Raw genomic sequence first — 12,938 nt, 5'->3', positions numbered from 1 at the left:
AGCGCGTGTTAACTCTGGATAACTTGTGGAAGGTTGATTAAACTTATCCTTCAAATGTGTTCTGGAACCGACATACCCCGAATAAGCAAGGTTTGGGTTAACCAACCCAGAGTTCAGGGTTTAGTTGACAAGTTAACCCTGCTTTCTGAAATACACCCCTTGGAATAACTTGAGGATGAGTAATAAATGACAGAATTTTCATTTTTGTGTGAACTATCCCTTTAAACAACATTCATAAATACTGATCAAATATTACTCATTGCAAGTTTATGTTAACTATTGTTATCTATTTTAACACATACCTGTACAACTAAAGTTAAAACACCAGAAAGACGCTTCTGACGCAACTTGATGTTAACTGGAAACATAAACGCAAAAGGTCAGTCCAGAAACGATGTCATGCTTAAAATGGGTCATTTAGTGGCGGGCCATATATGGGTCAAAAAAGACATTTTATGAAGGTGTTTTAGTGGACACAAACATTGCAAGGTCGTAAAATATTGCATGCTTGGGTGTTTCCAGAACACATTTGCAAAATACGAACACTACTGTAAAAACAATACAATCTAAATCATACATTTGTTCATTTAATATCCAAGAACATAAAACGGGAAAGGTGGATAAAATTAAATTTCCAAAAAAACAATCATCAAATGTGCTTAGATAACAAAGCCTTTGAGTGAAGTCTAAATTGTGTAGGCTAAATGAACAACTGCACGTTTCCTCTAAAATCCACTCACGGAAATTCGGTCGTAACAACCTTGCACTTTTGATTGACTTAATGATTCTCTCCATAGTGATCAAATGTTTAAATAGCTTATGAAAAAAGACCCTTCTAATATAAGACGTCGACAATGTTTGCACTGCAAACATGTATGTGTTAGGGGAATGCAGGTGTTTTAGCTTTGCTCTTGTCTTTGTGGTCGCAATGTGGTTTTGCTTTCTTTTGTGTAGTAGAGTTCAGGTAAACGTTCTCTCTATTTTGTTTGTAAAGCACTTGTGATTTCGCTCCGAGCCGAAGAAAAACATGCTTCCAGTTAACTTTAACCAGAGAGAAAAATCTTTTTAATTAAACACCTTCAGAATCAACGTACATTTTTATAGCATCCAAAAAAACTGCACAAGACACAACACTCAAATAAATCTATCTGAAATGGAGGCTTTTACCATGCATGCACACGGTCTAACATCTAAAGCACAGCATCCTTTTTAATAAAACGCTGCTAAAATTATTTTTCTAAATGCAAATTATTCTAGTCGGCACTGCAATAGTCTCCCAGTCCCCTAATATGACCCTTCCTTAACCACAACTATTTGCATCTCAAATAGAGCAGAGGGCTGTGGGTGAGAAGACATAAGATTTTAGCCTGTCTTTATTTTGATTCTACGGTCACACATCCTGTAAACAAACACTCGTGCCTCTAAACAAAAAGAGGAAATCCTGAAAGAGCTTTACATGATGAGGAACTACATCCTGAACGAGCTCAAAGCACTGCCAGTTTATATACTGCACAGAATGACCTGCCGATATGACTTTCTTCAGCACTCGATTGGGCCAGCAGGTCAAATAATATAATTACTTATATGACTTATATACTTAAAGAGTACATAACATGAGATCATGAAAATGACATTTCATGCAGTGTGTAATGTTGCCGTGTTTGACAGTAAGCAGTCTGCCAAGTTGTAAACCGGAAGGTGAATGAATAACAAAGTTATTGGATTGGAAAAAAGGGAGTCGACTCTGAATCACGCAAACGATTCGCGAACCGCCACGGATTTACGTCACTACAGATTGTCCCCGCCTACGTTTTGCTAAGACTGCCTGCGAAAACTTCACTCCTCTCCCCCAAACACTGTAGCTCGTGAGCCTCATTCGCGGTAAACCAATCACATCAGACTAGATCATCGGACCAATCACATCAGACTAGGCTAGCGGAAAGGAGGGGATTAGACAGATGAATCGCGGAACGAATCATTTGAGAGTCAGCCAAGAAGTAAGGTAAGAATAACTGCCTATTATTATGAAATAATAGTGTTTTTACACCTTCTATATACATCAACTTGTTGTTGGACACTCTATAAACCAAAGTAGGACCTTAAAAATCACTAGTTATGTACTCTTTAATATACTGTATTACTTAAATAAATACAATATATTTACTTATTGACATATTACTGCATATTTTAGAAGACATGTTTTGAAAATAAATAAATAAATTAGGGATGCACGATATTATCGTCAGATAATGGCTTATAAATTAATTATCGGCATCGGCCCGATAAAGAAAATAACTTTGATATGCCTCGCCGATAGGAAGCTGTGTTGATTAATATGCGCATGCGTCAATTTGTGTGTTTGTGAGTGCTACAGCGAGCATGTCGGCAGTGTGGGAATATTTTACAGTAAACCAGTAAGAACACCTGTTTCACAGGTGTACAGTAAGAATAAAATATCTATATGCAACATAGTAATTAAATCATGCTTGTAAAAGCAGCACATTCTTACATTAACCGAGTGCGTAAAGAAATCCATCTCTGCGCCCGTCAGCCGCGCACTGCCTATTTATTGATTAACGTTTTTAACTAAAACACAGAGTAAAAATAAAGATGAATCCTGCCCATCGTCCATCGGGAGTACACTTTGAACTTGAGCTCAAGCGTACATAATATGCAACGCGCCGCCCTACTTTCGTCTCTGCACACTGCCGTTTTGTAGTCTCCATTTCAAAGACACCTATGCTCTTGTTGACTCTTGAATATTCACCAAATTCATTTTCCAAATGTTTTAAAATTATTTCGTTTATCATAATTTTAAAATGTGAAAAGGCACAGTCACTGAAGTGACCGGGCTATGCCACCTTGTTTTTTTCCACGGACTCAGTGCTGGCGCTCATTTTTTTCCCATGCAGCTTATAATTGCGACCAAAGCACCTTGGTTGAAAAAACGCTGTCCAGCGCCTGCCGCTTTTAGCTGTGTAAAAACGCCTGGTAGATAGACAGCATATATCGGTATCGGCATCGGCTATCGGCTTAATTGAGGTGGAAATTATCGACATATCGGATATCGGCAAAAATCCAATATCTTGCATCACTAAAATAAATGATCAAAAACAATCAAAAAGATAAAATTTAAGAAAATGTACATACAATAATAACAATATCTGGAAATTATAATGCAACTCTATCAAAACTATAAATTCATGCACAGACTTTTGCTCAAAAACCAAACATAACCAATTTGTTAGATGATTCCCATGTCATCTTAACTCTGACAAACCTAAATTCATTCACCATCACCTTCAAATAGACAGGATTCAAAACAACGTTTGAAATGCCAAACCACAGAAAACCAAATGTTTCACAATCAGCATGAAACGAAATGCTGCGCCAACACACCGGAGTTCTGTGAACAGGTCTAAAACACTCACAGTGAACTAGGGCTGCGCAATGAATCGAAATCGTCAACTTTGGCCTTCAATAAATTACAAAAACAAAATAATCGAGGTACCAAAAAAGTCTGTGAGTAATCGTGTTAAATAATCGTTATCTCAGTATGATTATGATTTTTGTCATAATCGAGCAGCCCTACAGTGGACATGGGGCCAACATTACTGATTTGATCTGAATGGTGTGTGGATCCCGAGGCAAATTCTCATGTCCCGTGAAGCAGACAGCAGGCTGATGTGATTCCTCGCTCTAGATTGCTCACGACATCATGACTTCTATTTCTCAGTGTCCATATAACACAGAGGTTCACCCACAGCAGCTGGATGCCATGACTATGTTGTATGTTACAGTTCAGATATTCTGAAGAAAAGCATGGCATTTACCACAACAGAGAACATCTTATCTTACTCATCACATCATTAACCTTTCTTCAGTCTGAATCAGCCAGACAGAGTTAAATCCTGAGTTGTGACCAATAGTCTTCAGAAAGAATTTAATGAATATTTCAGCCCTTCCTAATAGTTTCATGAGGGGCCCACGGTTTTCAAGCTCCAAAAAAAACCCACACCCATCCATCACAAAAGTAATCCATAGGACTCCAATGGGATCATAAATTCTTCTAAAGGAATGAGTTTGTTTACGAAAAATAAAGTGTTTAGAAATCATATACACCTGGGATGGCATGAGGGGGAGTAAATTACATTTGTTATTTACATTTTAACATAAATGTTGGGAAAATGTGCATATTTTAAAATATCTACATTTTACATTATTATCTGCTGTCAAATCTACAATTCCTCCTTTTAAAATAAAATTCATCTTTAAAGTTCTTTGTTAAACTTTCCAACCCTGACTTTTTAAGGTGACATCACGCCTTAATATAGCTTTGTTTTTGTTGTTCTTTTTTCATTTACTCCATTGAGACTGAAATAGGTTTCTCTATTTAATGTTCCTGTTACAAGTAAACTTAGCTACGTTGAGGCGGTACCCCAAAGCCACAACATGAATGATTTCATCACAGCGTGACGATTACAGCGCCACCCGGAGCCATTAAATTTGCTACTGGTGTCCAACTCCTACACACACAATGTGACAGAGACGAGTGTAAGATAATCAGCTCTAGTCTGCTCTCCCAGTCTCACGCGAGGGTCGGAGGGGCACGTCTGTCTGTGGAACAAACCCCTTTACGTTCCACTTACAGGTGCGGGAACGCAGGTCTGAACGTGACTAGAGTAAGGTGTGACGCTGAAGTGAATAAATGTAGCCCACAAAAGAAATACATCACAGACACATGCAGTGACTTATGGTCTGTCCAGTCTGGGCCGCTGCTGTTCTCGTAAAACTCATTTGTTTGTCTTGTGGAAATGAAAGTGGAAGTGTGAGATTAAAAATAGAGATATCAACCTATAATTTGCATTAAAGGCAAAAAGAGTGTCATTTTTTATTCAACCTGGCCAAAATAACTTTTCTTTAGTTAAATAACAGACAGAAAAAAGAAATCTCAATAACAAGCGTTGTGAGATGACACACACACTCTGTTCAAAGACCATCATCCCGGTCTTTTTCAACTACGTCACGATGACATCATCAACGCTTCAGGAAAAACTGTACAACAAATCCTTAATTCCCACACAGGCCTACCTGGAAGAAGTCTCCGTTCCGAGGAAAGGCAAAGCTGGAGAAGTCAAAGTCATTGGAGCTGTTGTGAAAGGCATCGGTGAGCATCTCTGATGTGTCGTTGAGCAGGTGTTGCCTGAGACATGAGAAAACGAGTGAGCACATGGTTTGGGGTGGTCACATCTACAGACTGTGATATTACAGGATTGCATAGATCAAGAAGTTTTGTGATGTATCATGATAGCCAAAAAAAGGAAGAAGGAAATTTGCTTCTTTGAGTCATTTACCAAATACAGATGCTTAGTTAGCTACAGTATATTGTGACCAAAAAAAGTCAAATGTAAAGTACATATGTAAATTCATATGTTCACTTATTGCTACTTTGGACATTTTTTTTTTTACCTTATTTCTTTATAAATTACACATTAAAATGGCTGACATAGTCGTACCATTGTCATATTCAAACACGAAAACTTTTCGACTCTTTTGAATTCATAGGAAGAACTTGGAAGAAATAATTGGATTAGCTTTAGACGTTTTTACGCTTTTTTCAGAACGTTCACAAATGGTGTACCAAGTAAACCGACCGTGCATCACCACAGTGCATTATATACCGTAACATAACCCCACCGCCATTGACTGCAGTAGTTAACATGCAAACTGCATCATGTGATATTCATTCATTAACTGATTTACGAGTCACGCCTGTGTCATGTGACACCGACTTTAAGTTCTCTCTCACGTCAGTCTGTGGGAAATCACATAACATTTCAGAAAGCTTTTGCTTCTTTTTTGACACTTTGGCTTCTTTTATTCAGATTTACAGCTTTTGAGAAAAAGATCTTTAATTTGTATGTTTTCTTTAGGCTTAACCAAGATGACTTGGGAAAAATGTACAACCATTAATATATTTAAACATGTATATATATACAACATTAAATTGCACCAGCAATGTATTTTATGAAGCCAGAAATACATTTTTTTTATTTAAATATTTTTCCTTTGAGATTCCAGATTATGAAATTATTGGTTAATATTATTATTTTCCCTGTCCCCATAGCCGTAGTTACATTCAGAATTCAGTTTCTTCAGAATAATTTGGACTAATAGATCATACGCAATAATCCCAGGGAAATTTTTAATAATTTTTTTTGTTACTTTTAAACAATCCTTTTCTGTGAATTGTAGACCAGCACATTTGAGTCTGTTTTCTCAAAAACTTTGATAAAAAACAACTCCAGAGGTTATATGGAAATCCCCCTCTTGTGATATTGCACCGCAGGCTTGGCACATTGACTCAGGCAAATTCCATCAACACAATATAATTCGCTCCGCTCTGTAACCTCTGGAATACTGAAGCTATCCCACAATGCCCCATGCCTGCCCTGTGCAATCTTATCCTTCTGAGAAAAGTCTCTCCTATCCTCTTTCAAAAGCAACAGCTGAATAAAACAGAATATGAAATTATTTCACGCTAAATATAGACTAGCAAATGAATGTCTGTCTGCTTTCCGACAGTTTGATGGTCATCTAAGAAGCATCATGTAGTAACGACAAAGCTAACAATGGTGTGAATGATGTAGTCTATCTCGACCACGCCTAAACACAGAGACACCTTTCATTGTTGTTTAATGATCGCAAACAAAAGTGCCTTCTTTTAAAAACAAAACACAATCTTGTCCTTTCATCCCAACGTCAACTAAACTCTATGGAGTCCCCCCTTCCCGTTCCTTTGACCCGGCACTGATGGGGAAACTTAATATGATAGCTGGAGAACAGACACATTAGCATTTGCAATATTGTTGGTTATCAAATGTGGTGTCATACTACGAAGGATCATAACATGAAAGCATACTAAAAATGTTGTATTTTCCTATTCTGCATAAAAAAAGATTTTCGTATTAAAAAGTGATGCCATGTGAACATATCGTATTGTTTTTCCCTCCAAGGAGTGGGTGGACAGGATGTAGCACTGAAGCTAGCATCGACCACAAACTCTTATTCTTTCTAAAACCGAGACCCTTATTTCAATGTTTTAAAACGCTTCGACCTTTACACACATATATCTCGTCCTCCCACTTTTTCTGTGCCCATACTGCTTTGACAAATCATTACGGCATTCTATAAATATTCAGACGACTTCCTGACTGTAAACAAAGCATGTGCGGTGTGGAGCAGGCAGGTTCATTCACGTGACCTTTGATCTGAGTCCGGAGGCACTGAAGGGTGAAAAGAACTGACTGAATTATCTCAGCGTGCACACATTTTTTAATTTTAAACCCAAAGTCACCAAGAGAGGCCAATGCAGTGGAACTACATTAAAACACTGAAAAACTAAAACCGTGGTCATTTTTTAGGGGTGGGAATCGTTTGGTCCCTCACGATTCGATTCAGAATCGATTCTTGATGTACTAATTAGCATATTTAAGATTCTAGACGTAATCATGTCACGTTTGCGCTCAGAGACTAGTGTTGGACTTACTTATTCTTAAAACTGTCACATATTGTATTTTAATACAACTGAGTGCCCAGTAAAGCCATTCTCATTGACGTATTCTGCTGTCAGACATTAAAACAAGCACATAATAGTAATTAAACGCAACTCACTAGCCAGGTTTCCATTAGGCCTACACTTCAAATGCGCAAATTGAAATAGCGCATTGAAAATCCGCCCAATGGAAACATGTCAATTTCGCAAAAACTCACATGTATCGCAAAAAAGTTCTCACGCTCGTATGAGGTGTTTTTTTTAGGCAATACGATAAAGGCATATTTCGCAAAACTGCAATGGAAACACTTTTTGTCGTATTTACAAGTCACGTGGCATATAAAAAAGTCACATGACCATTCGCGGTATGTTTTGGCAGAACATTTGGAAAGATAGGATGTAAGGAATTCACATCAAGTAAGATCTTATAAGATGGCCCAAATACAGGATAACGAGTGAGTGCAGTATGGAGATTTATTAGGAACAGTAAGGTAATATGAATATATATAAGGAAATGTAGACATTTCTCTTCACTCTTTCATCACAGTAGGTGGCACTATGCACTAAAATTGGTTTGCAACCTGCCATAAAACGTACAAAGAAGAAGTACGGCCAGAATGACTTATCGTGAGAAGAATCAAAATACACTTTAAATCGCATATAACATCAGTGCGATTTATGCGTTTCCATTAAAACAAAACGTTTTAATGGAAAAGCAGTCATTCCGCGATATTGTTTTAATCGACATTTAAAACATCACTTCATTTTTACGCAAATCTGTAATGGAAACCTGGCTACTGACAAGTCAGCTGCGGTATAACGTTAGTAAATTGAATGCGCTGTTTCTCCCTGCTGCACAGACAGATGCAGAGAAAGACCATACTAAAAATGTATTCCGTTTATCTGGCAGTTTAGTCCTACAGGGATGAATGTATTTGGTTTTCTCTCTTTCTCTACTGCTCCTATATGCTCTGCTGTGTTTGCGCATAAAAAGGTCCGGGTGCTGCACCGCTCTTGCAGTTGACTTTCGCCTTATTATGTTTAGTAAGGTTTAAAAAAATAGAAAAAATAAAAAAACAGCTGGCAATTTACTTTTAGTTCAAATGTTAATGTTTTTCAAAGTGGCCTTTTGTGCAACCAGGTCACAACATTTCCAAAGAAATTTCCAGGAAACATTTTTTAAGACTGCCAAAGGCCTAAAGGTATGATTAAAGCTGCTGGTGAAGAACCCATCATATGTCAAATCAGAATGTCAACAAAAATTTTTTTTTGCAATAATAAAGCACAATAATGTTGAGAGCGAAAAAAAAGTTCTGTTTTGATTTCCTGTCGATTTTAGGATTCCTTTATGTTAGTAAATTACTTCAAACATCCTCAGGTGTTGAGATTGGACAGAAGTCTAGGTACTTACTGGTTATCGGATTGCAAGGGACATGGCAAGCTGCAAATCTGAGGCGTGAAGCTCCAAGGGTGGTTGGCGAACACATGGGGCTGAAACAGAGGAAGTCAGACGTTTAAAGGTGGTGCCCAACAAAGCATGCGAAATCTGTAGTTCTGTCTAAATGTAAAAATGCTCTCTTAAGGAAATCCCCTTCATTTTCAAAAACGCTATTTGAACACTGATGACATCATTCTGCTTCATTTCAACTATTTACCTTGTTTTCCCCTTTCAAAGAGTGCTTTCCAATGCAAAATAAGACAACTGTGTTCTAATGCAAGCAGAAGAAGCCGCGTCTCTTTGAGTGCGCTTATCAGGAATCGCGACTGCTAAAATGGCTCCACCACAAAGACGTCATGATGTCACCCACATACCCACCATAGCTTGAGGTTTTGTCTGATAAAGGTGCGAGTATCAAAGCGACTGACCAGAGTTATTGAAAAAGAGAACTGGTGATGAACATTACATTTTCAACATTACAATTTTGCAGATTTGAGATCGCATGATACATTCAAGCAGATTAACAAAGCATTTTATCTTGTCGGCGTACTGATTCTGGGGGATTATTGGGGGTCATAGAGCTGGATCTAAGATGGTATATGAATTTATGAAAAGCTGTGGGTTTAAATCCCACAGAGGCAACCTTTCAACTATTGTTACAGTTCCACTGTACGATAACGGCAACACCTTCTAACAGAACGTGACATTTTTCCAAGTAAAACAGAATTTAACAAAAGGCCTAATTTTATCAATTATAATTGACCAGACTGCTATATTCTAGTGCACAATAAATTAAAGCAAAAAATGAGATGGTTACCATAGGGGGCGCCATGATGAACCCTCCTGTGTCCAGGTGAGGTCCTTCTGAATGCGAGTAGCTTTGCCCGTCCATGGCAGGCGGAATGGAGAGAGAGGGCATTAGACTGCAGTACTTTACATTACGGTCAAAGCCCACGCTGTACACTTGAACGAGCTGGTCAGCGTCTCCTCACCATGACCTGAGGGGACAAACACAGGAGACCAGTGAAAGGAGAGACTTAACAGTGGTAAACAAGTGGGCAAGTGAAAATATTTAGTCATGCTGTGAGTTTTAAGATTCCCAACACTGATTCATATGTGAGAAATACCCCCGAATGGTGAGAACTTAACTGACACAAAACTGATAACATTTACAGTATACAGTATGTGGAGAGACTGGAGCCATGCACTCACACACAGCGCCATAATGTTGTTTTTATGGAGGGGTAGTTCATCCAAAATAAGATTATGGTTACTATTTACTCACCCTCATGCCAATGGAAACCTGTATGACTTCCTTCATTTTGTGGAACGTAAAAGGAGAAACGTCGAATGAAAAAGCACTGAACACTTTTTCCATCTAACGAAAGTAAATGAGGATCTTGGCAATAAAATTGCTTGACACTTTGGACACTTTTTTGGTGTGTTCCACATACAAAAGTCATACAGGATTGCAACGTGATGATGGGGAGGATGAAAGCATCTTTTCTGGGTAAACCGTTTTAGCGCACAACAATAATGAACTACCGCGATAGGGATAAACAGTAAACAAAGCGCTTTTTACTTTATCCTTAGCAACACAGCCACACCTCTGACTATGCTCACATTCTCAGAAGTCTTTGTTGCATCCATATTTCTGGCTCACACCGTGGAGTGCCAGTCAATGCAGCCCAGTAAGAGGAGGTGTCCATCTCTCTAACCCCCTGCCACAACGCACAATCAATACTGATTACTATTTCCCAAATGTCCTCTTCCAGTAAAGCACCATCATCTTTACTGGAACGCGGGGAAAAAAGACGAGAAAGCACCCAGGATGGAGGTTTTCAAAGGCACACGCTGGTTTTATTTGATGTAATGATCCAGATAAAAACCACATAACGGGTCTATTGAGGGCTGATTAACAAAGCTGGGGAAGGTTTAGCGAAATGACAAGGAAGCACTTAAAATGGGCCCAATGCAGGAGAGAACGGGGAATTCCATTTGGAGGGAAGAAAATCCTTCGGTTTGGCTTTCAAAAACCACCCAAGCAACATGACCAAATCTAACATTTCAGGTCAAAACAACATCCTCTCTTTTCCAAAAGATGGTTAAGCACATTGTGAACCTTCAAGGTTTCATGGGTGGCCGGGGTATGAGTTTTAAAACCTGAGGAGATTAATTGTGACCTCAACTTGCGAGAGTTGCACAGGGTTGCCTGCGGCACGAGACGCGTGATGGTTGCCACATGCGTTCCTCTAATCTTCTCTGATCTCCGGTTGCCCGCCACCTCTGTTCACCACTGAAGGCCACAGCGCCGTCCCTCAGGGGGTGACATTAACAGGAGAGATTTACATTCTTGGAACGTTAAAAAGGTTAACGTGCATCATTCGAGGAAAAAAACTTGCGGCAAGGTCTGGCTCATCTTCTAGAGAGCATTACCGAGCAGGGGTTTCCCGATTTTTCCGCAGACTCTCTCTCTTAAGGGCAGTGCTCGCTTTCTGATGCATCACGGTGAGCATGACAGAGGGCAACATGAGCACATGGAAGTCATCCCTGAACGTGTGATTGTGCTAATCTGCTTTGCGAGGGCTCACGAGGACAAGCGGCAAGCTCCAGATTACATAAACTTAGGGTTTCCTGAGATGTTCTAGGATGTTTACCCACAATGTCCTGATGAGGAAATCATCTGCATAGAAGGCATTCTGTGTCACAATTTTGTTTCTCAAATTAAATATGAAAGGGATTTAAACATATTGAACAGACCACTAAGTGAGGTTATGAGTTTTTATATAAATGTTTCACAAATAGGGCATAGGGTATTTACTCTTGCGGCAGAATAATTGTCACAGATTGTAAATAATTAGCTGGCTTGACAAAGAAACATGGAGAAAGATAAACACACAAATCAAGAATACCCACAAAACACAACTGTTTAAAGCGGTGCAACATCTACAGTATGATCTGGAGTCTGGACAAACAAATTATTGGTCATAACGCTTGTAATCTCAATTACATACAATTAAGACCTCTGATATTATTAATTATTAAAGACATATCTAATAGTGCTTAAACAAGAAAAACTAACTATATCCAAGGGGACCATGTTTGCGAAACGTACCTGAAGGGCCGAAAACAAGTTGGTATTTTGTCCCACCCCTCCATCACTGTATAAAGGCTCAGGGGGACTACCGTTCTCACGCTACATGGTTAGGGAGGGCCAGAAGAGCAGCCTTTTGAGTGAGTGAACTGGTCACAGAGACCGTCGTGTTAAGACTTTAACAAGTTTCACATGACTGGCTGAGAAAGCCCAGCGTTGGAACTTGCGGCAGACGATCCCGAGGGATACAGAAAAATCATGCTGACACTTGTTGGGAAACAGTCGATGCTAATGCAATTAGAGAAACAAACGAAGCATGCTAAGAGCTTCCAAACGTGTTTGCCATGGCAAAGCCAGACACATTGATTTGGAGATTAAATATTCAAGAGGGGAAAAAGTTTCACTGCTCATGCCGACACATTCACAACACTGCAAGATTAATGAGGTATTGGGAGAAAAAAACTATTTACTTTTCAAGGCGCTGCATTCCTCCCCGCTGGCATTACTGAATGGAATTGTAAAAGATAACTAAATATCCTTAAAACTCCCCTCATGGCCTGCTTATAGCTTTTATGAATATTAAAAGAAAATATTAGGCACAGTTCTGCTTTAATTATGGTGGCAAATAGAATAAAAGTCACAAGATTATGAGTCGAAACAAAACCAAACAGATCACTGACCAGCTGAACGTCTGGTGCATTACAGATTGTTCCGGATTTCTGTGAATCATCTAAAATGCTGGAGGCAACCGGTAACCATGTCAGAAATAATAATCCAGATGACTCATTCAAAAGAACACACGCACTAAGCAGGAAGTACTTTGCTTCTATCCAGTCTATTTCTTTGTGCGT

The 12,938-nt window shown here is 38.9% G+C and overlaps 1 protein-coding gene across 1 annotated transcript in view; it reads right to left on the bottom strand.

Moving 5' to 3' along the window:
- si:ch73-63e15.2 (protein strawberry notch homolog 2) overlaps positions 1-12,938 on the bottom strand; it is a 38,897-nt gene that overhangs the window by 21,559 nt on the left and 4,400 nt on the right. The window contains exons 2-4 of the mRNA XM_057325655.1: positions 9,811-9,991; positions 8,967-9,046; positions 5,092-5,203 (exon numbers count right to left, since the gene is read on the bottom strand). Of these exons, the coding sequence (XP_057181638.1) occupies positions 5,092-5,203; positions 8,967-9,046; positions 9,811-9,912 (294 nt within the window). The 5' untranslated portion in view covers positions 9,913-9,991. The remainder of the gene's footprint in view (positions 1-5,091; positions 5,204-8,966; positions 9,047-9,810; positions 9,992-12,938) is intronic.

Source organism: Triplophysa rosa, linkage group LG25 (genome assembly GCF_024868665.1).
Source record: "Triplophysa rosa linkage group LG25, Trosa_1v2, whole genome shotgun sequence".
NCBI classification, from domain to species: Eukaryota; Metazoa; Chordata; class Actinopteri; order Cypriniformes; family Nemacheilidae; genus Triplophysa; species Triplophysa rosa.
Note: the sequence above shows the minus strand (reverse complement) of the source record. Positions and strands in the feature narration are given on the sequence as shown.